This window comes from Piliocolobus tephrosceles, chromosome 7 (genome assembly GCF_002776525.5).
Source record: "Piliocolobus tephrosceles isolate RC106 chromosome 7, ASM277652v3, whole genome shotgun sequence".
NCBI lineage: Eukaryota > Metazoa > Chordata > Mammalia > Primates > Cercopithecidae > Piliocolobus > Piliocolobus tephrosceles.
This window is the reverse complement of record NC_045440.1, coordinates 54,856,335-54,882,381: the sequence shown is the minus strand read 5'-3', so window position 1 is coordinate 54,882,381 and position 26,047 is coordinate 54,856,335. Positions and strand designations below refer to the sequence as shown.

Here is a 26,047-nt window from a genome sequence, read left to right as displayed (position 1 = left end):
CATTGGTCTATGTGTCTGTTTTTGTACCAGTACCATGCTGTTTTGGTTGTTTTACCCCTGAAGTATAGTTTGAAGGCTGGTGACATGATGCCTCCAGCTTTGTTCTTTTTGCTTAGGATTGCCTTGTCTGTTTGGGCTCTTTCTTTGGTTCCACGTGAATTTTAAAACATTTTTTCCTAATTCCATGAAGAATGTCATTGGTAGTTTGATAGGAATAGCATTGAATCTGTAAATTGCTTTGGGCAGTATGGCCATTTTAACAGTATTGATTCTCTTATCCATGAGCACGGAATGCATTTTCGCTTGTTTGTGTCATCTCTGATTTCTTTGAGCAGCATTTTGTAATTCTTGTTGTAGAGATCTTTCACCTCCTGGTTAGCTGTATTCCTAGGCATTTTATTCTTTTTGTGGCAATTGTAACTCACACTTTTAAAATAAAATGTGTGCTTCTTGTACAAAAAAATCTCATATCGCTGTCATGGAGCTTCCTTGGTTCATCTTTTACTGTGTGTGTTCCATTGTGTGTGCACTCAGTCCTGTGTGTGCTTGTCCATGCCCCTACCCTGTATATATATGTATGTATATATAGATGAGTCTTTAACTCTTGAGATAAACCTGCAAACATAATTTCCCATCACCTCTAAATACTCTCATGTGTATTTCCCATGCACAAGGATACTTGTACATAACCAACATACAACACTCCAAATTAGGAGATGAGCATTGATTAAATACTATATCCAGTCCACAGACTCCATTGAAGTTTTGCCAGCTTTCTCAACTGTGTCTGTTTCCTTCCTGGCCTGAGATCCTTTCCAGGAGTGTGTGTTCATTTGAGCTGTCATGTCTTGAATCTGAAACGGTTTGTCAGTTTTTCTTTCGTTTCCTTTAGTTTTAAAGCATACAGCCACAGCTTTCAGTTCTGCATATTCTGTAGAATGACTTTTCAATTTGAGTCTGTCTAATGGTTCCTCATGATTGGGTCCAGTCATACATTCTTTGTCTTTATTTTTGATACCAGTTTTATTGACATGTAATCATATGCCACACAATTCACTCATTTAAAGTGTGTAATTCGATCGTTTTAGATGTAGTCACCATAAGTTATGCAACCATCACCACAGTCAATTTTAGAACATTTTCATTGCCTCAAAAAGAAACCCTATACTCTTTAATTTGTGTTCTGTTGTAACTGGCTTCTTTCACTTAACATTGTTTTCAAGGCTCATCCATCCTATAGCATGTTGGTACTTCCTTTTCATTGTTGAATCATACTCCGTTGCGTGGTTCTGCTTCATTTTATTTTATTCTATTTTTTTCTTTATTTGAGATGGAGTCTGGCTCTGTCGCCCAGGCTGGAGTGCAGTGGTGCGATCTCAGCTCACTGCAACCTCTTCCTCCCGGGTTCAAATGATTCTTCTACCTCAGTCTCCCGAGTCGCTGGTACTACAGGCATGTGCCACCACACCTGGCTAATTTTTGTATTTTTAGTAGAGAGAGGTTTCACCATGTTGACCAGGCTGGTCTCGAACTCCTGACCTCAGGTGATCTGCCAGCCTTGGCCTCCCCAAAGTGCTGGGATTACAGTATGAGCCACCATGCCTGGCCTTATTTGGTTTATTCATCCATCATTTGATGTACATTTGGGTTGTTTGCACCTTGGAGTTGAGTAATACTGCTAAAAAAGAATATTTGTGTACAAGTTTTTTGTTGTTTTTGTTTTGTTTTTGAGATGGAGTTTTACTCTTGTTGCCCAGGCTGGAGTGCCATGGCATGATCACGGCTCACCGCAGCCTCTGCCTCCCAAGTTCCAGCGATTGTCCTGCCTCAACCTCCCGAGTAGCTGGGATTACAGGCATGCACCACCACACCCGGCTAATTTTGTATTTTTAGTGGAAACGGGGATTCTCCGTGTTGGTCAGGCTGGTCTCGAACTCCCGACCTCAGGTGATCTGCCCGCCTCGGCCTCCCGAAGTGCTGGGAACAAGTTTTTATGTCTGTATTTTTGTGTGTGTGTTTTGTTTTTGAGACAGGATCTCATTCTGTTGCCCCATATGGAGTGCAGTGGCACAATCTTGGCTCAGTGGAGCCTCAACCTCCTGGGCCCAAGCTATCCTCCCTCCAAGTAGCTGGGATCACAGATGCATGCCGTCACACCCAACTAATTTTTAAAAAATTTCCTGTAGAGACAGAGTCTCACTGTGTTGTCCAGGCTGATCTCAAACTCCTGAGCTCAAGCAGTCCTTCTGCCTTAGCCTCCCAAAGTGCTGGGATTACAGGCACGAGCCACCACACATGTAGTGGACATATTTTTTCAATATTCTTGGGTATAGACCTAGGAGTAGAATTGCTGGATATGATAACTTCATATTTATCCTTTTGAGAACCTAAAGGTTTTCTAAAGTGACTGTACCATTTACATTTCTACCAATAGTGTATGAGGGTTCTGATTTCTCACCATACCCTTTAACACTTGGCTGTTATTTGTCTTTTTTGCGATAGCCATTCCGGTGGGTATGAAGTGGTATCTCACAGTGGTTTTGGTTTGCATTTTCTAATCACTGATGATGTTGATCATCTTTTCATGTGTGTATTAACCATTCATGAGTCTTTGGAGAAATGTCTATTCAAGTCTTTTTTCTATTTTTTTAATTGAGATGTCTTTTTTGTTTAATTTGAGGTAAAATTCACATGACATAAAAGTAACCCTTTTAATGTGAACAATTCATGACACTTAGTATGTTCCTTTTTTTTTGAGACAGAGTCTTACTCTGTCGCCCAGGCTAGAGTGCAGTGGCACAATCTCACCTCACTGCAACCTCCGCCTCCCAGGTTCAAGTGATTCTCCTGCCTCAGCTTCTGAGTAGCTGCAACTACAGGTGCGCACCACATCCAGCTTATTTTCGTAGGTTTAGTAGAGACAGGGTTTCACCATGTTGGCCAGGCAGGTCTTGAACTCCTGGCCTCAAGGGATCTACCGCCTTGGCCTCCCAAAGTGCTGTGATTACAGGCATAAGCCACCATGCCTGGCCGAAGTTTTTTTTAAAGTATTTTTTTTCTTTTCCTTTTAGTTGATACATAATAATTGTACATATTTATGGGATACTGAGTGATATATTTTGATAAATGTATACAATGTGTAAGGATCAAATTGGGGTAATTAGCATATCCATCACCTCAAACATTTATCATTTCTTTGCATTGTGAACATTCAACATCCTTTCTTCTAGTGTTATGAAAATATACACTGAATTGTAGTTAACCACATTCACTCAACAGTGCTACAGAACACTAGAATTTATTCCTCTCATCATTATATTGATAGCCATCCTAGTGAGTATGACACCCAATGGTGTCTCATTGGGGTTTTGATTTATGTTTCCTAAATGACTAATGATGTTCAACATCTTTTCCTGTGCTCTTTGACCATTTGTATATCTTCTTTGGACAAGTCTTTTGCATATTTTTTAATTGGGTTGTCTTTTTGTTCGTGAGTTGTAACAGTTTTTTTTTTATTATGGATACTAGACACTTAATTAGATATGATTTACAAACATTTTTCCCATTATGTAAGTTGTCTTCTCATTTTCTTAATAGTGTCCTTGGAAACACAACAGTTAATTTTGATGATTTCTAATTTATCAATTTTTTCTTGTCAGTTGTGCTTTTGGTGTTATATCTAAGAAATTGCCAGATCTGAGATCGCAAAGATTTATGTATATTTTCTTCTAGTTTTATAGTTTTATCTCTTACATTTAGGTCTTTGGTCAGTGTTTACAATTGGTATGAGGTAGCAGTCCAACTTCTTTGTATTACGTGTGGATATCCACTTGTCCCAGCTACATTTGTTAGAAAGACCATTCCTTCCCTGTTGATTTGTTTCAGAAGTAAGTTGACAGTAAATGTGATATTTTATTTCTGGATTTTCAGTTGATTTATACGTCTGTCTGTACTCTAGTACTAGTCTTTCTGAATATTACTTGGTAGGAATTTTTGAGATTGAGAAGTGTGAGTCCTCTAACTTTGTTCTTTTTCAAGATTTGTTGTTGTTGTTGTTATTCTGGGTCTCTTCAATTTCCATACAAATTTTAGATTGGGTTTTAGTATCTGCAAAGTCAATAGGTATTCTGATAAAGATTGCATCGACTCCATAGATCAATTTGAGGAGTACTGCCATCTTTAAAATATTACATCTCGGCTGGGCACAGTGGTTCACGCCTGTAATCCCAGCACTTTGGGAGGCCAAGGCGGGCGAATCACACGGTCAGGAGATCGAGACCATCCTGGCGAACACGGTGAAACCCTGTTTCTACTAAAAATACCAAAAATTAGCCAGGCGTGGTGGCGGACGCCTGTAGTCCCAGCTACTCGAGAGACTGAGGCAGGAGAATGGTGTGAACCCGGGAGGCGGAGGTTGCAGTGAGCCGAGATTGCGCCACTGCACTCCAGCCTGGGTGACAGAACCAGACTTTGTCTCAAAAAAAAAAAAAAATTACATCTCCCAGTCTGTGACAGTGGGATATCCTTCCATTTATATAGATTTTCATTAATTTCTTAATATGTTGTTTAGTTTTCAGAAAAAGGTCTTTAACATAGCTATTTACACATATACATATGTGCATACACACAAAACACCTATACAATATCCTGGTTATACTTAATGTTATGTAAGTGTTGCAGTTAATACTATTGTTATTAATCTTTTTTATATGTCTCTAACACTTTGGGGAAGGTGAGTTGAAACAGAAAAAAAGTTAATAGAAAAGTATTTAATCAGGGGGCCAGGCACGGTGGCTCATACCTGTAATCCCAGCACTTTGGGAGGCTGAGGCGGGCAGATCACGAGGTCAGGAGATCAAGACCATCCTGGCTAACACGGTGAAACCCCATCTGTACTAAAAATACAAAAAAAAAATTAGCCAGGCATGGTGGTGGGCGCATGTAGTCCCAGCTACTTGGGAGGCTGAGGCAGGAGAATGATGTGAACCTGGGAGGCAGAGCTTGCAGTGAACTGAGATTGCACCACTGCTGTCCAGCCTGGGCAACAGAGCAAGATTCTGTCTCAAAAAAATAATAAATTAATTAACTTTTATCTAGACTATTTGCTATAAGAAAGGCTGAAATTACTTGTACTTTATTCTTTAGTAGAGATAATATGTAAAAAGCATCAAGTATATGGCCAAATGTAAATATAAGCAGGAAACTGTATGTATAATATGATCCCAGTTTTGTAAAATGTGCATCTATTCCTTAATTGACATGCATGGGAAAAATCTGAAGGAAATGCATCAGAAAATTACCTGTTTATTCTTGGCTAGAAGGATTTGATTATTTATAGTTTTTCAATTTTTCTGTATTCTGCTTTGAACATGTATGTATGTGAACATGTACACATGAAGAAATAATATTAAAGTTGCTGGATTAAAAACATTTTTTTTTCTTAAGTTTTCTGTGGAGTGGGTCTCACTATATTGTTTAGGCTGGTCTTGAACTCCTGGTCTCAAGCTGTCCTCCTACCTCAGCCTCTCAAAGTGCTGGGATTATAGACATGAGCCACCATGCTCAGCCAAAGTTACTGTTTTTATTTTATTTACTTATTTATTTATTTATTTTGAGATGAAGTCTCACTCTGTTGCCCAGCCTGGAGTGGACTGGTGCAGTCTTGGCTCACTGCAACCTCTGTCTCCCCGTTCAAGCAATTCTCCTGCCTCAGCCTCCTGAGTAACTGGGGTTACAGGCATGCACCACCATGCCTAGCTAGTTTTTGTATTTTTAATAGAGACAGGATTTCAACATGTTGGCTGGGCTGGTCTTGAATTCCTGACCTCAAGTGATCCGCCTGCTTCAGTCTCCCAAAGTGCTGGGATTTCAAGCATGAGCCACTGTGCCTGGGTGAAAGTTACTGTTTTTAAATAGTGTAGTAAGCATGTAGAGATATTAGACAACTGATTTAGTTTATTTATCTGAGGCTTTTTTCTTTTTCTTTTTCTTTTTTTTTTTGAGATGGGTCTCCCTCTGTTGCCCATTGGTGCAGTCTCGGCTCACCACAACCTCTGCCTCCCGGGTTCAAGCGATTCTCCTGCCTCAGCCTCCCGAGTAGCTGGAATTACAGGCACACGCCATCATGCCCGGCTAATTTTTGTATTTTTAGTAGAGACGGGGTTTCACTATGTTGGGCAGGCTGGTGTCAAACTCCTGACCTCACGTGATCTGCCTGCCTCACCCTCCCAGAGTGCTAGGATTACAGGCGTGAGCCACTGCACCCAGCCAAGGCTTTGTTTCTTTATGTAAAATGTTAGTTATATTATTTGTCTTGCCTACTTTATAAATATATTGTATAAAGATATTTTTTAAATATATCTATATTTTGGAAGTTGTGAAGCCCTGTGGAAATATCTGAAGGGGCACACATTGCTGTTCAGAAATCTGAGAAATCATCTTTATCCCTAGATAAAACTTAAATAACAGCTGTTGGGTTGTTTTTAGATTCAGGATGTTGTTTTAATAGTATTGAGGGCCCACATTTTAAAGGTATTTTTAGGCCGGGCACGGTGGCTCATGCCTGTAATCCCAGCACTTTGGGAGGCCAAGGTGGGCGGATCACAAGGTCAGGAGATCAAGACCATCCTGGCTAACATGGTGAAACCTCGTCTCTACTAAAAAATAGAAAAAATTAGCCAGACGTGGTGGCGGGCGCCTGTAGTCCCAGCTACTCAGGAGGCTGAGGCAGGAGAATGGTGTGAACCCGGGAGATGGAGCTTGCAGTGAGCCGAGATCTCGCCACTGCACTCCAGCCTGGGTGACAGAGTGAGACTCCATCAAAAAAATACAAAACAAACAAAAAAACATATTTTTAGGATTTAGCATTTATCTTCACAGTTTTTTAAAGTACTCTTCTGCTACTAACTTATTGGAATTTAAAACAGTATCTAATAGCATTATTCAAATGATTTTTCCACCAGGCACGGATGGGCAGAAGCCTTTGCAGGTATCAGAAGTTCACATATCAAATATATCTGCCCGCATGCGTGAGTATTTCTGATCTTCAGACTTGTGATTCAGAGTCTGGAGAGGGGCAATTGTGATTGCTTTACCCTTCCAGAAAAGTATTTGAATATAGTTAATTTTTATTTTTTAAATATTTGTTTAAAAATAAAGATTAGTAGAATTTCTTAAAACTAAAATGGTTTCTTAAATTTTTTTTTCTCTTTTTCTCTTTTGTTAAGCAATTTAAAATATTGCTGTCTTGAAAGTCAGCTGAACTTAAGACCAGAAAAATTATTTAATTCATTGATTTATTTATTTTTGAGACAGAGTCTCACTCTGCCACCAGGCTGGAGTGCAGTGGTGTGATCTCGGCTCACTGCAACCTCCGCCTCCTGGGTTCAAGCGATTCTCCTGCCTCAGCTTCTACAGTAGCTGGGATTACAGGTGTGTGCCACCACGCCCAGCTAGTTTTTGTATTTTTGGTAGAGACAGGGTTTCACCATGTTGGCCAGGCTCAAACGCCTGACCTCAAGTGATCTACCTGCCTTGGCCTCCCAGAAAAATTATTTTAGATATACAAATATCTATAAAATTCTAGGATATCCCTAGGGTATCTCTGAAGGGGATTTACCTGTTAGATTTGTGAGAAATCTTTGTTATGTTGAAAACACTTTTTAATTTTATCATTTGGGGCAATGTTAATGTACTGTGGAAAGAGCACAGACTTTAGAATATGATAGGTTTGGTTTTGAATTCTGGCTCTGAAAGTATTTGTGGATGTCAAAAAGAAATTAGTAAGTTTTGAGCAAACTTGGAAGATCAATAAGATTGGCACATTAGGTCAAGCTTTTCCAACCTGTGGCCCAGGTCAGCTTTGAATGCAGCCCAATACAACAAATTAGTAAACTGTCTTAAAACGTTATGAGATTTTTTTTTGCTATTTTTAAATATAATTTTATTTTTTTACCTCATCAGCTATTGTTAGTGTTAATGTATTTTTATGTGTGGCCCAAGACAATTCTTCTTCCCATGTAGCCCAGGGAAACCAAATGATTGGACATCCTTGATTCAGGTCAAAAGGTTGCTGAGAAGCAATCACCATGGAGAAGACAAGAAGGAATTGGACATACTCATATCAGTTAGTAATTCATCCCCAGAAGTGGTAGTAGCAGTAGAGTTGGGACAGATACATGAACATGAAAGAGGGAATGGGAAGAAGAACAGTAGCTGAGAAGATTGGATAAGAAAACATTTCGTCCTCTTTTTATCCTGAAATACAGGGTCTGTCTTACCTCTGTAGGCTACAGTCAATACTGTGGCTAGGGTCTCTATGTCCTCTCATTCTGCTCAAGCAAGAGACAGAATTCTTTTTACTCTTTTTCTTTCTTTCTTTCTTTTTTTTTTTTTTTGAGACAGTCTCTCTGTCGCCCAGGCTGGAGTGCAGTGGCATAATCCCAGCTCATTGCAACCTCTGCCTCCTGGGTTCAAGCGATTCGCCTGCCTCAGCCTCCCGAGTAGCTGGAATTACAGGCACTTGCCACCATGCCCGGCTAATTTTTTATGTTTTTAATAGAGACAAGGTTTCACCATGTTGGCTGGGCTGGTCTCAAACTCCTGACCTCAGGTGATCCGCCCACTTTGGCCTCCCAAAGTGCTGGGATTACAAGCGTGACCCACCCTGCCCGGCCCAGAATTCTTAATTACATTGGAATGGATATTGATATTTGCCCTAAGTTGAACTGCTTTAAAAGGCTGTTGCCCAACATAGGGAAGTTTGTGTTCTCAAAGAAATGTTGATACAGTTTTAACCTCTAAGGTGGACTTCATGAATCTGGAGGAAAGTGGTGAGATGTAGTTAGAGTGTGTTTATTTTTCTTTCGTTTGGATGGAGCCGAATTCTGATTATCTAGCATATTTTTAATCACAGACTTGAAGTGGCTATAGTGGGCACTTAGGCAAAATTTGGATTTCCCTTATTTATTTAGAGGTCTCTTGATCAAGTGAGTACATAGCTAAGAACTAGAAAATTAACAAAAGTGTAATCTGAGCATATGAGAATTGATGCTACAGTATCAGTGTAATAAATCGCTCATTGTCCTTAGCCCCATACCAGAATCTCATATTTTACACATTTCCAACTGTCTTGGTTTCCGGTTTCTCTTCTCGTGTCTGAGAAGTCAAAGGTAGTAAGTAAGGGTGTTGAGAAGGAAAATGTATTTGTCAAACTTCGTCCTTTGTTGCGGTTGCTCTGTCTTCAGAACACATTTGGAGGGGCATGGAAAGCAGAGTTGTACAGGCGTGGATGAAGTAAAACAGTTCATATGTTAAAACTGTAGCATATAGTTTTGTGTAGGTCGCAAGTAATTATCTGTTTTTGATTAATGGAATTTATCAGTTCTTATGTGTTGTTATTCTGATTTTGTTGTTTTGTTTTTTTCTTTTCCATGTAGGCCTGTTAGGCCTGTTACATTAAATATGAACATGGCTATGCCTTCATGGTAAGTAAGAATTTACTTATTCAATCAGAACATTATATTACTGATTTAATGTTATCAGAAATGCTTTTGTGTACAGCAATTTTTATTTAGCTGTTTTTTAAATTGCAAAGTTGCATAGTTAACCTTAACCTTTATTTATTTACATTTTTATACTCTAGATTTAGGAGTAAACTTAAGGAGCTGTACATACAGGTAGAGAAATAGGAGAGAATGTTTGAATAAAAATAACGTGGGAGAGTATCTTCTGCTGCTTGATAAACCTTGGTTGGTTTTAGTAACCCGACATTCGAATGACCCCTATTAAACCACAGCCTCCAATTTCTTGCCTGTGTGGGTTGTTTTTAAGGAAACCGCTTCCCTTCCAGCCCTTTGAAGATATCCTCATGTTCCCTCTGCGCTTTATTGTCAGAAAGTAGGGTCAGTTTTTTGTTCCTGTGTGCTACTTCCAGACTATGATTTTTCCCGACTGTTCTCTGAGACTCCTACCATCAGGTCTGTTAAAAAACGATGACTTTAGCCAGGCATGGTGGCTCACACCTGTAATCCCAGCACTTTGGGAGGCCGAGGCAGGCTGATCAACTGAGGTCAGGAGTTCAAGACCAGCCTGGCCAACACAGCAAAACCCCGTCTCTACTAAAAATACAAAAATTAGCCAGGTGTGGTGGCATACGCTGTAGTACCAGCTACTCAGGAGACTGACACAGGAGAATCGCTTGAACCTGGGAGGGGGAGGCTGCAGTGAGCTGAGATCATGCCACTGTACTTCAGCCTGAGCAACAGAGTGAGACTTCATCTCCAAAAGAAAAGAAAAGAAAAAAAAACATAAAATAAAATAAAAAAGAATATTTCTGGTTAGCCTTTTAATCCAAGCTACCATGAATGGAGTAAAATATACTTACTACAATAATAGATTTTCTTAGAATCAAATGGTTCTTTTAAGATTTTGCCTTATTTTACAGGTTTGATATTATTGGGCTTTCACCAGATTCACAGGAGGATGAATCTGGGATTAAACAGGCAGCAGAAAATAGTAAGTACAGAAAATGTTTATGAAGCTAAAAGTGTTCTTAAATGTTTTTAGTAGATTCAGTAATCATATTGGTACTGGTTAAAAATTACACATTTGGGCCAGGCACAGTGACTCACGCCTGTAATCACAGTACTTTGGGAGGTAAAGGTGGGTGGATCACCTAAAGGTCAGGAGTTCGAGACCAGCTTGGCCAGCATGGTGAAACCCCATCTCTACTAAAAATACAAAAAATTAGCTGGGCATGGTGGCGGGCGTCTGTAATCCCAGCCACTTGAGAGGCTGAGGCAGGAGAGTTGCTTGAACCTGGGAGGTGGAGGTTGCAGTGAGTTGAGGTCGCCCCACTGCACTCCACCCTGGGCAACAAGAGCGAAACTTCGTCTCAGAAAAAAAAAAAAATTACACATTTATCTAATCTCAGGAGGCATTGCTGTTTCCTTCCTTTCACCCCCTGCACCCCAGAGAGGGTCTTGCTCTGTCACCCAGGCTGGAGTGTGGTGGCGTGATCAAAACTCACTGCAGCGTTGACCTCCTGAACTCAAGCGACCCTTCCACCTCATCCTCCTGAGTAGGCTGGGACCACAGAGACACATACCACCATACCCAGCCAGTTTTTAATTTTTTTATTTTTGTAGACATGGGGTCTCCCTATGTTGCCCAGGCTTGTTTTCCTTTCTGGTCACTCTGTTACTTGTTTGCCACAGTGTCCACATGGACTCACTTGAGTATGGGCAATGGAGATGAAGTGGATGGGGAAAAATTGCATTTATCAAGCTTTAACTCTGTCAGACATATAATAATTTTGCTTTGATTTACATAGGAAAATGGAGAAAACAACAGAATGTTTAACAGTTTGGGCCGGCCAGGCATGGTGGCTCATGCCTATAATCCCAGCACTTTGGGAAGCCGAGTTGGGCAGATCATCTGAGGTCAGGAGTTCGAGACCAGCCTAGCTAACATGGTGAAATCCCGTTTCTACTGAAAACAATTAGCTTGGCATGGTGGCACACACCTGTAATTCTAGCTACTCGGAAGGCTGAGGCAAGGGAATCGCTTGAACCCAGGAGGCAGAGGTTTCAGTGAGCCGAGATTGCACCATTGCACTCTGGCTTGGGCAACAAGAATGAAACTCCATCTCAAAAAAAAAAAAAAAATAGTGTTGGCCAGTTGTCTTCATTAAAGAGACTTGGAATAACAGTGAAAATAATGATATAATGAGTATAATGATAAGAAACAATGAAAATGTGGCCGAGTGTGGTGACTCACGCCTGTAACCCCAGTACTTTGAGAGGCCGAGGCAGGCAGATCATCTGAGGTCAGGAGTTCGAGACCAGCCTGACCAACATGGTGAAACCCCATCTGTACTAAAAATACAAAAAATTAGGCAGGCGTGGTGGCAGGTGCCTACGATCCCAGCTACTTGGTACGCCGAGGCAGGAGAATCACTTGAACCCAGTAGGCGGAGGTTGCAGTGAACTGAGATTTTGTCATTGCACTCCAGCGTGGGCGACAGAGGGAGACTGTCTCAAAGAAAAAAAAGTTGTTAATTTTAGTGCGGTAGTAATAACAGGTGCCACTGATTGAGCACATAACTGTTTAGAAGCTAGGTATTTTTTATGGAGCACCTCATTTGACACCCCTGTGAAGTATTAGCTCTGCTTTACAAAACCTCGAAAGTTTGGTCTCTGGTTAGTAGTCCATCTCCTTTATGATTTTGATAATTCCATTTGTTCGGAGGGGAAACAGAACACTAACTTACTAGGATGTGTCTATTTTTAAGAAATGCACAGGAGGCCAGGCACAGTGGCTTACGCCTGTATTACCAGCACTTTGGGAGGCTGAGGCGGGCGGATTGCCTGAGGTTGGGAGTTTGAGATCAGCCTGACCAACATGGAGAAACCCCGTCTGTATTATATATACAGAATTAGCTGGGCATGGTGATTCCTGCCTGTAATCCCAGCTATCCGGGAGGCCGAGCCAGGAAAATCATTTGAACCTGGGAGGTAGAGGCCGCGGTGAGCTGAGATCCCACCGTTGCACTCCAGCGTGGGCAATAAGAGCGAAACTCCGTCTCAAGAAAGAAGGAAGGAAATGCACAGGAATATGCTTTTCTTTTATACGTGTGTACTGAAATATTCACAAGCATAATAATGCGAGGAGTGGGATTGCTTTCAGGAAAATCTGTTTGGTTACTCCTGAGTGTGGATGGGTGTAGGTGGATGTGGGCAGCAATGGCGAGACAGGCTGGCTGTGAATTGTTCTGCTTTTTGGTAATTTTTTTATTTACATAGTGTATCAGTTATTTAGAGACTGTTGTTTAGAGACTGTTATTTAGAGATTATTGCCCAGGTTAGAGTATAGTTGGCGATCATATCTCACTGCAGCCTCAAATTCCTGGTCTCCAGCAACTCTACCGCCTCAACTCCTGAGTAGCTGAGACTACAGGCATGTGCCACCATGCCTGGCTAATTTTTAAACTGTTTTGTAGGGACGAATTCTCATTATGTTGTCCAGGCTGGTGGGAAACTCCTACCCTCAGGTGATCCTCCCCAAAAGTACTGGGATTACCGGCACTAGCCATTGGGCGCAACCCTTTTGTTTTAAAAGAACTCTTGAAGGTCTTTAAAACAGGGGAAATACATTCAAAAGATGTGAGATATTTGGGAATGTCAAACCAACAACACTGACTTACGGGATTATCAAAAAGTAGTTTAAAGTTAGAATCCTAGTGTTAGGATTTTGTCTGAAAATAATAGACAACAAAAGTATGAGAGTAAGGGTTAGACGCTGTGGAAAACAGGGAGGACCTGGGGCCTGTGAAGAAGACATGTGGGCCTCATGAGTTCCAGAATGAAAAATTCTGTCCTAACAGTAGAGTTAGCCTACGAAATATTTGTTACTTCTTTCCTCTATGAAGTGATGACTCACTGGAGAGAATTAGAATCAGACTCAGCCAGGAAAGAAAGAACAAAAGAGAATGTGCTACTGAGCAAAGAAGACAGTGGTCAGGTTACATAGTTGGGGGTACATCGTGCCCGTACCCTTAGGTGAAAGATGATTGAGGCCAAAGGATGTTGCTCTTACCTGTAATCCTAGCACTTTGAGAGGCTGAGGCAGGAGGATCACTTGAGCCCAGGGGTTCAAAACCAGCCCGGGCAAGAGTCTGTACAAAAATAAACAAAATTAGCTGGGCGTGGTGGCACATATCTGTGGCCCCCCAGCTGCTTGAGAGTCTGAGGTGGGAGGATTGCTTGAGCCTGGGAGGTCAGGCAACAGAGTGAGACCTTGTTTTGAGAGAGAGAGAGAGAGAGACAGAGAGAGAGAGTGAGAGCGAGCCAAAGAGATTGATTCTCTAGTTTTTTTTTTTTTTTTTTGGATGGAGTCTTGCTCTCTTGCTCAGGCTGGAGTGCAGTGGCGCAATCTCAGCTCAGTGCAACCTCCACCTCCCAGGTTCAAGTGATTCTCCTGCCTCAGTCTCCCAAGTAGCTAGACTACAGGTGTGCCACCACGCCCGGCTAATTTTGTATTTTTAGTAGAGACGGTGTTTAGTAGAGACCATGTTGGCCAGGCTGGTCTCAAACTCCTGGCCGCAAGTTGATCTGCCCGCCTCAGCCTTCCAAAGTGCTGGGATTACAGGCGTGAGCCACTGTGTGCCTGCCCAATTCTGTGATTTTTTTAAAACAATAGAATGAATGGTTTTAAACACTTAACTACGTACAATTTTAAAATGACAACTTTTAGGTACAAATGCCTATGGTTCATTGAAGAAAGAAACATGGAATATATATGAGCAGAATTAACTATTAATTTTTTAAGAATCCATCTCTTGAGAGAAAGAACTGTTGTTAAAATATTTAATGGGAATTTTATTTTTTTATTTTCAATTTTTGTGAGTACATAGTAGGTGTACATATTTATGAGTACATGAGATGTTTTGATACAGGGATGCAATGTGCAATAAGCACATCATGGAGAATAGGGTGTCCATCCCCTCAAGCATTCATCCTTTGAGTTGCAAAGAATCCATTCACTCTTGTAAGTTATTTTAAAATGTACACTAAGTTACTATTGACTATAGTCACCCTGTTGTGCTGTCAAATAGTAGGTCTTACTCTATTTTTTTTGTACCCATTAACTGTCTGTACCTCACCTCCAGCCCCCCACTACCCTTCCAGCCTCTGATAACCATGCTTCTACTACTCTTCAGTGTCTGTGAGTTCAATTAGTTTTAGATCCCACAAAAAAGTGAGAACATGCAATGTTTGTCTTTCTGTGTCTGGCTTATTTCACTTAATGATATCCAGTTCCATCTGTGTTGTTGCAAATGACTGAATCTCATTCTTTTTTTATGGCCGAATACTACTTCATTGTGTATATGTACCACATTTTCTTCATCCAGTCATCTGTTGATGGACACATAGATTACTTCCAAATCTTGGCTATTGGGAACAGTGCTACAACAAATCATGGGAGTGCAGATACCTCTTCAATATACTGATTTCCTGTCTTTTGGGTATATATCCCAAAAGATATATACCCAAATATAGATAAAAAAATACTTTATTTTGAGTATGTATCCAGTGGGATTGCTGGATCATATGGTAGCTCAATTTTTAGTTTTTGAGGAACCTCCAAACTGTTCTCTGTAGTGGTTGTACTAATTTACTAATGTATTAATATATTCCCACCAACAGTGTATGAGGGTTCCCTTTTCTCCACATCCTTACCAGCATTTGTTACTAACTGTCTTTTGACCTAGTTAAAAATCATTTTAACTAAGGTGAGATGATACTTAATTGTAGTTTTGATTTGCATTTTGCTGGCTATCAGTGATATTGGGCACCTTTTCATATGCCTGTTTGCCATTTTTATGTCATCTTTTCAGAAATGTCTATTCAGATCTCTGGCCCGTTTTGTTGTTGTTTGTTTTGTTTTGTTTTTTTGAGACGGAGTCTTGCTCTGTTGCCAGGCTGGGGTGCAGTGGTGAAATCTTGGCTTATTGCAACCTCTGCCTCCCGAGTTCAAGTGATTCTCCTGCCTCAGCCTCCTGAGTAGCTGGGGCTACAGGCACGTGCCACCACGCCCAGCTAATTTTTTATTTTTAGTAGACATGGGGTTTTACCATGTTGGTCAGGGTGGTCTCAATCTCTTGACCTCGTGACCTGCCCTCCTCGGCCTCCCAAAGGGCTGGGATTATAGGCATGAGCCACTGTGCCTGGCCTGACCCATTTTTTGATCAGATTATTAGACTTTTTCCTATAGAGTTGTTAAAGCTCCTTATATATTCTGGTTATTAATCCCTTGTCAGACGGCTAGTTTGCAGATATTTTCTCCCATTCTGTGGGTTGTCTCTTTGCTTTGTTGATTGTATCCTTTGCTGTGCAGAAGCTTTTTAACTTGATGTGATCCCATTTGTCCATTTTTGCTTTGGTTGATGTGCTTGTGGGGTATTTCTCAAGAAATTTTTGCCCAGACCAATGTCCTGGAGATTTTTCCAGTTTTTTCTCATAGCAGTTTCATAGTTTGAGGTCTTAGATTTAAGTGTTTATTGTGATTTGATTTTTGTATACAGCAAGAGATAGGGTCTAATTTTATTCTTCTCCGGTTGGATATCCAGTTTTCCCAGCACCATTTTTATTGAAGAGACTGTCTCTTCCCCAGTGTATGTTCTTGACACCTTTGTCGAAAATGAATTCACTGTAGGTGTGTGGATTTGTTTCTGAGTTCTCTATTCTGTTCCATTAGTCTGTGTGTCTGTTCTTATGCCAGTACCATGCAGTTTTGGTTACTATAGCTCTGTAGTATAATTTGAAGTAAAGTAATGTGATTCCTCTAGTTCTATTCTTTTTGCTTAGGATAGCTTTGGCTACTCTGAGTCTTTCGTGATTCCATATAAATTTTAGTGGGCCAGGCACAGTGGCTCACGCCTGTAATCCCAGCACTTTGGGAGGCCGAGGTGGGTGGATCATGAGGTCAGGAGATCGAGACAATCTTGGCTAACATGGTGAAACCCTGTCTCTACTAAAAATACAAAAAATTAGCCAGGCGTGGTGGCAGGCGCTTGTAGTCCCAGCTTCCCAGCTACTCGGGAGGCTGAGGCAGGAGAATGGCATAAACCCAGGAGGTGGAGCTTGCAGTGAGCTGAGATCGCGCCACTGCACTCCAGCCTGGGTGACAGGGTGTGACTTCGTCTCAAAATAAATAAATGAATTAAATTAAATAAATATTTAGGATTGTTTTTATATTTCTGTGAAGATTGTCATTGGTGTTTTCATAGAGATTGCATTGAATCTGTAGATTGCTTTGGGTAGTATGGGAAAAATATTCCATGTTCATGGATTAGAAGAATTCATGAACAATGACAATATTGTTACTGGTTCTTCTTATCCATGAACATGGAATTTGTTTTCCATTTTTTGGTGTCCTCTTTCATCAGTGTTTTATAGTTTTCGTTATAGAGACCTTTGAAGTGCTTTGAATTTTTCACCATTTTTGCCTTAAAAGTAATTGTGCTTTTCTATTATTAATTTTTCCTAATTTGAATTTTATCAGTGGGCTTAACTCTGAAAAGTATTGCTGACTAACTTTCATGTTGTTTTTAGTAAAAGCTTTGATTGATCAAGAAGTGAAGAATGGCATTCCTTCTAACAGAATTATTTTGGGAGGGTTTTCTCAGGTAAGACAAAATTTGAGTGGAATGTCAGTACTATCAGTATACTTACCTAGAAGTCTGTGCTGCATTAATCCTTTCTATGGAGTAGTCTTTTTTGATGTTATAGAATCTTGACTGATACACTTACCTTTAATGTTTAAGTTTAAATAACTATAGTACACAAGTAATTAAATTTCTAAGTTAACACAGTATATCCTTTTAATTAATTAGAACTCTGAAAACACAAGGCATGAGTCCCCTCTCTAGGAGGAGACTACTGATAGGAACAGTAAAGTGGAGGACAAGAGAATTTCTTCCCTTTACCTTCGCATATTACAGGTTTTAGGTATAAATATGTGGTGTTTATTTTTGGCATCTTTCTTCGTCTCTGTACTTTTTCCCTTGCTTTCTGTATTCCCTCCACAGACACAGCTTCCTCATACAGACCTTGCGGCTTGTAAGCTGTTTGCCATGGAACCAGTACCCAGATGCTCTAACTTCTCATCTGTAAATCTTCCAAGTTAGCAACTTAGTGTTCGGATTACCTTAATTAGGGACATGTCAGAATTCTGAAATTATTTAGAAGATAGAATCAATAGAAAGATTTGTTGATACAATATAGTGAAAAGGTGTTATTGATTTGGTGTTTGTTGAAATTCACAGATAATGTATATCTTAATACACATTGTGACATAAACACAGGGACAAAAATTAATGATCCAGGCCAGGCGCGGTGGCTCACGTCTGTAATCCCAGCACTTTGGGAGGCCAAGGTGGGCAGATCATTTGAGGTCAGGAGTTTGAGACCAGCCCAGCCAACATGGTGAAACCCCGTCTCTACTAAAAATACAAAAATTAGCTGAGCATGGTGGGGCGCACCCGTAATCCCAGCTACTCTGGAGGCTGAGGCAGGAAAATCACTTGAACCCAGGAGACAGAGGTTGCAGTGAGCCGAGATCGCACCACTGTACTTCAGCCTAGGCAACAGAGCTGAGACTCTGTCTCAAAAATAATAATAATAATGATCCAGAATAACAAGTTCATGTGGGAGTCTGTATATTTGATATCCATTCATTACAGTATATAGAAAACAGCTCAATACCTCAAGCAAGGAATGATGAGTCTATGGCATCTTATCAAGGAAACTAAGGAGGAAAATGAGGCAGGGCCTCAGGAAGTAGCTAGGAATTGAAAAGCAGTCGCGCCTTGCTCACCATCTCTCATCTCTTGTTTCTTTGCTTGTCTGCTTCGTTTACCTTTCCATAAACAGTTGGCCATCTTGGCTTTTGCAGCCTATAGCTTTTCCAGCTCTTGAATTTACATGTTACGGATGTAGCCACACAGAGAGTGACTGGTGGTCACCGAATCCCATTTCCACAGTGCCAGGAGAAAGAACATCACTGCCTGGGATGTGAAAGGCTTTCGTGTACTCATGTGTTGCAGTAACCCATGGGCATGGTCAAAGTGATGGGACTCCTGGATGGTGGCAGGAGTGCAGCTTCCAGAATGCAGGGTGTTGTGAGCTGAGTAGGCAGATACTCTGAAGGTGTCTGCTAAATAGTTCTTATTATCTTAAATTCTCGTTTAGAAAGTAATACCAATTTAAGGGCCAGGCGCAGTGGCTCACACCTGTAATCCCAACACTTTGGGAGGCCAAGGCAGGCGGATCACCTGAGGTTGGGAGTTTGAGACCAGCCTGACCAACATGGAGAAACCCTGTCTCTACTAAAAATACAAAAGTAGCCGGGCGTGGTGGTGCATGCCTGTAATTCCAGCTATTCGGGAGGCTGAGGCAGGAGAATCACTTGAACGTGGGAGGCGGAGGTTGTGGTGAGCCAAGATCGCGCCATTGCTCTCCCACCTGGGCAACAAGAGTGTTTGAAACTCCATCCCAAAAAAAAAAAAAAAAAAGAAAAGAAAAAAGTAATACCGATTTAAGACAAGATTGGATTTTATGCTTTAAACTCTGCAAAGGAGAAAATACAAATTCAGAATATTCCTAAGGCATGTTGTAAGTGCAGCAGTTTCCCATAGTACAAACTATGTCTCGTCGGAAAGAAAGTCTGTATGTTCTCTGGTGTAGAGAACCGAGTCCTTTAGGACACAGTGGGGTGTGTTTGTATTTCCGCTATTTGCCTGATTTGATTTGACATCAGCCACTGAGTTTGATTTTTTTATGGATATCATTAGTAACAAGAAATTCCCTAAATTGCTGTGGGCAAGCGTGTGTGTTCCATTGACTTTCCCTGCTTGTCTTTTCAGGGAGGAGCTTTATCTTTATATACTGCCCTTACCACGCAGCAGAAACTAGCAGGTGTCACTGCACTCAGTTGCTGGCTTCCACTTCGGGCTTCCTTTCCACAGGTAACTTGGTGGATGCACTCAACATGAGATTACTGAGCTAAAGGTAGCTAGCAGATAATGTTGGAGATAAAGTCATCTTGTTTTTTTTTTTAATTTTATTTTCTGGAGAAGTTTTAAATTCACAGCAAAACTGAGCAGAAAATACAGTTACTGTCTACCTCCTATCCCCACACATGCACAGCCTTCCCACCATCAGCATTCCCACCTCCACGGCCATGTATTTGCTGCAGTCAGTGATACTACACTGACACAACACCATCACCGAGTCCTCAGCACTCATCCTTTTTTTAAAAAGAATTTTCTTAGACTTTTGTGATGTTTTACTAAGCCTTATCTCTGTATGGTATACTGTCTTTATTGTGGAGTACATAGAATGGAATTAGAAAGACATCTTATTGTCACAAATCTTAAAAGGATTTGATACATTTTAGGATGTTTATGAAAATGAGGACTCCTTTTAACATATAGAAATAATACTTATTTTTAGGCCAGGTGTGGTTTCTCACGCCTGTAATCCCAGCACTTTGGGAGGCTGAGGCAGGCGGATCGCCTCAGGTCAGGAGTTCGAGACCAGCCTGGCTAACATAGTAAAACCCCAATAGCTACTAAAAATACAAAAATTAGCTGGGCTTGGTGGTGCACCCCTGTAATCCCAGCTACTCGGGAGGCTGAGGCATGAGAATCACCTGAACCCAGGAGGTGGAGATTGCAGTGAGCCACGATTGTGCTGCTTCACTCCAGCCTGGGTGACAGAGCAAGACCTGTCTTTAAAAAAAAAAAAATAGCTGAATAAAACAGCAACTCAAAGTACTAAAACAACCAACCAAACAAAAAAAAAGCTGAAAATATAAAGATAAATTAAAATATAATCTGCTTGGCCAGGCACGGTGGCTCACGCCTGTAATCCCAACACTTTGGGAGGCTGAGGCGGGTGGATCACAAGGTCAGGAGAGCGAGACCATCCTGGGTAACACAGTGAAACCCTGTCTCTACTAAAAAATACAAACAAATTAGCTGGGTGTGGTGGCATGTGCCTGTAATCCCAGCTACTCGGGAGGCTGAGGCAGGAGAATTGCTTGAACCTGAGAGGTGGAGGTTGCAGTGAGCTGAGATCACGCCACTGCACTCCAGCTTGGGTAACAGAGCAAGACTCCGTCTCAAAAAAACCGAACAAAACAAAACAAAAAAGCATATATATAATCTGCTTCAAGGAACTCATTCATTGGAAAGATAACATAATATGAAGCAAGGTAATCATATAGCCTATGGAAGTCAAATAAAGGGATGTTGTGAGTATATGGATGGAAGGAATTTTTTTTTTTTGGCTAAATATAACTTCTAATATGTTACACATATGCATATTTGTGTACAATTTTAAATGCCTGGCATAGTGTCCTATACTTTTACAAAAATAATACTATTTATTCTTTTGCTTTTTGCAGGGTCCTGTTGGTGGTGTTAATAGAGATATTTCTATTCTCCAGTGCCACGGGGATTGTGACCCTTTAGTTCCCCTGATGTTTGGTTCTCTTACGGTTGAAAAACTAAAAACATTGGTGAATCCAGCCAATGTGACCTTTAAAACCTATGAAGGTATGATGCACAGTTCGTGTCAACAGGTAGGTGTCTGGAAGCAGTGGTCAGCGCCTTATTTGCAACTTTTTTCATGTGATATTTTCAAGGAAAGTAACATTTGAATGCTTGGGGATTTAAATGAGTTAATTCATATTGAGTCATAAGTTAGCAGGTCATTAGATGAGAGTGTATTCAACTTAATTAAACAAGTATCTGTTGATTGGCTATTATACACAACATTGTACGTAATTCAAAGATGAATAATAAACATTCCCTTTTGTTAAAATTTAAGGTAAATTAAAATTTAATAGAAAGACGCCTGTGTAAGTAACTGTATGGATAGCAGAATGTGGTAATTGTATTAGAAGCTTTAAAAAGTGGCCTTGGAAAATAACAAAAGGTGCCCTGAAAAACTGAGAAGAGATTAATTTTATCTTAGGAGGCACTGAGACCATGATGAAACAGCTAGATTTTGAAAAATGGTGGAATTTGAATAGCAAATGTGCAGAGAAAGAACTATAGGACAGGAAAAGCAAGCCATTCAGTCTGACTGGAGTCTTAGGAAAAGCTGGGTGTCATAGGACAGAAGACATAGGGAACAGAGACTCTTTGTACTGAGAAGGGACTTACTCTCTAGGCAACAGGAAGCTGTCAGTGTTTTTGGTTGAAGTGAGATGTGATCTGATATACATTCTAGAGACAGGTGATCCAGTAAGATTTAGAGATTCATTCTTTGGGGTGTAGTAACCAAGAAAGTATCAAAAGGGCCTGAGATTTCTAGCTCTGATGCCATCATAAAAAGTAGGTGCAAGAAACAGTTTTAGAGTAAAGGAAGGAGATAATACTGAGTTTAATGTATTGAGATTGATGTGCCCCCACAATATCAAAATAGGATGTTGGAAATACTTGTCTGAAGTTCAAGCCTGGAAATGGAGATTTGAAATAATTACTAATATAATTGATCGGTGAATAATTATCTTGAGAAAGCATCACAAGAAAAAAAGCTCAGGGACAGAACTTTAGGAGACACGTTAAAGTTTAGCCTAATGAGAAAAGGAGTTGGGTGTTGAGAGTATGAGAGGAGAGAATTTCAGAGTGGGAAGGAGATGTGTAATGTGTTCCAGAGAAGGATTAAGGAGAAATAGGTTAGGAAGAAAGTATCCAATATTAAGCCACCTGTGACCTTGGATGTTTGGGTAGATAAAGCCAAAATGCAAAGGATTGTGTGAAGTGGGTAGGGAAATGAGGAAGCAGAGGCAACATACATAGACCTTTTAAAAAAGTTTTGGTAAAGAGGGAGAAGAGTAGGAAATCTGTTCTTCAGTGGGATCAGAGAAAGACGTATGAGTGGAGGTAGGGAGGAAGAAGATGCAGTAAAATGATAATTGATAGGGGCATTCTCAGAGGGATCATAGAATAGAATTAAGTCCTAAGATGTATAGTGCTTGCCTTAAAAGAGGAGAAAACCATTTTCAATCAAGATAGAAGAGGATGGGCTGGGTGAGGTGGTGGGCACCGGTAGTCCCAACTACTCTGGAGGCTGAGGCGAGAGAATCATGTGATCTCAGGAGGTTGACGCTGCAGTGAACCATGTTGGCACCCTGCACTCCAGGCTGAGTGACAGAGTGAGACCCCCCCCCCAAAAAAAAGGGAGGAAGGATGGATGAATATAAACAGGAGATGGAGAGAGAGGAGAGAGTGCTTGGGAGCTCATAGAGATGTGCTTATCTTTTCAGTCAAGTAGGAGGTGCAGTCACTCAATAGAATGAAAGAGGCCGGAGACCTGGGTAGGTTTGGAGGCTTGAAAAGACCTAAAATAAAAATTGATTCCTAGTGAGACAGTCACACTGACAGTTTTACAACCACTCAGCCTGGTTTAATCATTTACTTTAGGGATGGAGAAAGAAGTGGTAATATGATTTATTCAGAAAGACAAGGGTGCCTGGGAACCTAGGGTGTTCCCCTAATGACATAGAGTATTACAGTGTTGAATCCAGAAAAGGGAGGGCAGGGGAAGTCCTGGAACCTTTAATTTGTGCAAGAGAGACTGAAGGTCTCTAAAGCAGTTGTTTTCCTCATGGGCTTTGCATCACAGATACCCTGGAGTTTCATAAAAGCTCCCTAGATGAGTGTACGACGACACTGGACTGAATGAGGAGGAGCAGAAAATGAGGAGAAGTAGGCTCACAGGAAACTCTTTGGGACTTCAGAGTATTGTGAAATAGAACACTTTCATACCGGGGCTCTTTTCCGAGTGACTAAATTACAAGGCCGAAGGTTAGCTGCATTGCTAATACTTGGCACTGTGAGGCTAAGTAAGGCCCTGAAATATAAGAGCTAATAGGCAGAAGTGAGTTTGAGGGAGGTGAAAAAACTGAACCAAGTGCAAGAGGCTAAGAGGAGAAAGTTTCTTCTATGATAAATATTTGGTATATTAATGTTCATATCTTCCCAGGAACATCTTAGGTACGTGCTCTCTATCAGATGGTTAGTTGTGTGTAATTCCTTATGAAAGACACAAAATAGTTAATGCTATGGATTTAGTGCGTAATTCAATTTAAAGAATGTAGAAGCTCTGCTTTGTCACTTATACTTAGTTGTCAGTAATTGTACACTTACTGAGACTTTTCAGTTTAAGTACCATCGCTTCTAAACTTCCCTGCCCGCGCCCCGCCAGTGTCTTTATTTTGTTCCAGTATAGGAAGATGCAGAACTAGATACTGGATGGGAGCTGTAATTTCAATGTACAAAAATCATGATAGGAAATGTTCTGAAATTTCTGTTGGAGCCTCATTTCTCTTTTATCTCTTATTTAATTGTAGTGGAACTGTGATTTCACCTTAACTGTGCACACCATAGATTTGATTAGTGGCATTTTAGTGGGAATTTAATTTCTGACTTATATAACTATCTACCTATTAAATTACTTTATTCCAAACAGGAAATGATGGATGTCAAGCAATTCATTGATAAACTCCTACCTCCAATTGATTGACGTCACTAAGAGGCCTTGTGTAGAAGTACACCAGCATCATTGTAGTAGAGTATAAACCTTTTCCCATGCCCAGTCTTCAAATTTCTAATGTTTTGCAAATACATGCCAATGACACAGATCAAATAATGTCTCCTCATGAGAAATTTATGATCTTTTAATTTTCTATACATATGTTCTTATAAGAAGATCCAGAATCTACTATATTAAAATAGATGAAGCAGGTAGCTTCTTTTTTCTCGAATGGAATTCAGCAAAATAATACAGTACTGCCACCAGATTTTTTATTACATCATTTGAAAATTAGCAGTATGCTTAATGATAATTTGTTCAGGTAGAAATGAGCAGTTATGGTATAAACAATTTATGCATGCTGTGACTTAGCCTATGGATTTATTCCAAAATTGCTTAGTCACCATGCAGTGTCTGTATTTTTATATGTGTGTTCATACATACATAATGATTGTAATGCATAGTAAGAATGAGGTGGTATTACATTATTCCTAATAATAGGGATAATGCTGTTCATTATCAAGAAAGAGTAAAATTGTTCTCTTCAATTAATGGCCCTTTTATTTTGGGACCAGGCTTTTATTTTCCCTGATATTATTTCTATTTAATACTCTTTTTTCTCAAGGAAAAAAAAGGTTTGTTTTTTCTTTATTGTTCTTCATAGCAGACCAAGTATTGCCTCTCTGCCATAGACAGCTACTGTCAATACATGCTATAATTTGGCATTCTGGGTCACAGATATACAGTATTTAAAATCTATTTATGCTTTATAGAGAAACCAGACATTAAAACTTCATGCACTACTTATTTTAAATCACTGTACCTTATCCAAATTTACACCTAGCTATTAGGATCTTCAACCCAGGTAACGAATAATTCTATGGTTTTATTTTCCTGTAAACAACTGAAAGAGTAATTAGATCATATTCTAGTATGTTCTGAAATATCTTCAAGACTGATCTTAAAAACTAACTTCTAAGATGATTTCATCTCATAGCATACAGCTTACTTTGTACACATGTTTGAAAACCAACTACTGTAGAAGATGAGGAATCTATTGTAATTTTTTGCTTTATTTTCATCTGCCAGTGGACTTATTTGAAATTTTCACTTTAGTCAAATTATTTTTTGTATTAATTTTTCATGCAAACATAAAAATAGCAATCATTTTACATTGTCAAAATTTCCAGATTACTGGTAAAAATTATTTGAAAACAAACTATGGGTAATAAAGGCTAGTCAGAACCCTATACATAAAATGTAGTTACCATACAGATTAATATGTAGCAAAAATGTATGCTTGATATTTCTGAACTGTGTTAATTTTTCTGCCGTATTCCAGCTGACCAAAACAATATTAAAAATGCATCTTTATAAATGGGTGCTAATCGATAATGGAAATAATTTAGTAATGGACTATATGGGATGTTAATAATGAAGCCATATGTTTATGTCTGGATTTTAAAATTTTAAACAATCATTTACTATGTCATTTTTCTTTTCCTTGAAGAATATAAACTGTTATTTCAGTTCTACAAATCAGCAAGATATTATTTATGGCAAGAAATATTCCATTGAAATGTGCTGTAACATGGGAAAATGTAAATGTTTTTCATGGTTTCTATCAATGTGAAATAAAATGTAATTCTGACTTTTCTGTGACTTTGAGTATTTTAATATTTGGAATGTTAGCATTTGGAATGAATGTCTATAATGAAAACAAGGAAAATAACAATGTACTTAAAAGAATATATATTCAGAGAGAGAAATTTTGATGATGTGGTTGACTTAGAATGGAACCAGGCATAAAAAAAAATCTCATGTTATTCAGTTTTAATTGGCTAAAAAAAAATTTCCCAAATTTGATTTTCAGTGTTTCTACCTATTTAAGAAGTTTTTTGTTTGTTTGTTTGTTTGTTTTTGTAGTTGTTTTTTTTGAG

General features: G+C 39.8%; 1 protein-coding gene across 3 annotated transcripts in view; it reads left to right on the top strand.

Annotated features, from left to right (window-relative positions):
• LYPLA1 (lysophospholipase 1) overlaps positions 1-25,769 on the top strand; it is a 59,263-nt gene extending 33,494 nt beyond the window's left edge. The window contains exons 3-9 of one of the 3 annotated variants that reach the window (XM_023184231.1): positions 6,963-6,988; positions 9,438-9,485; positions 10,445-10,515; positions 17,115-17,188; positions 19,427-19,528; positions 20,971-21,147; positions 24,045-25,769. In XM_023184231.1, coding sequence (XP_023039999.1) covers positions 6,969-6,988; positions 9,438-9,485; positions 10,445-10,515; positions 17,115-17,188; positions 19,427-19,528; positions 20,971-21,147; positions 24,045-24,098 — 546 coding nt within the window. In that variant the 5' untranslated portion in view covers positions 6,963-6,968 and the 3' untranslated portion in view covers positions 24,099-25,769. Of the gene's footprint in view, positions 1-6,962; positions 7,029-9,437; positions 9,486-10,444; positions 10,516-17,114; positions 17,189-19,426; positions 19,529-20,970; positions 21,148-24,044 lie in introns of all 3 variants that reach the window. The other 2 variants (XM_023184229.1, XM_023184230.2) reach the window with 2 other exon arrangements.
• Positions 25,770-26,047: the final 278 nt, after the last annotated feature.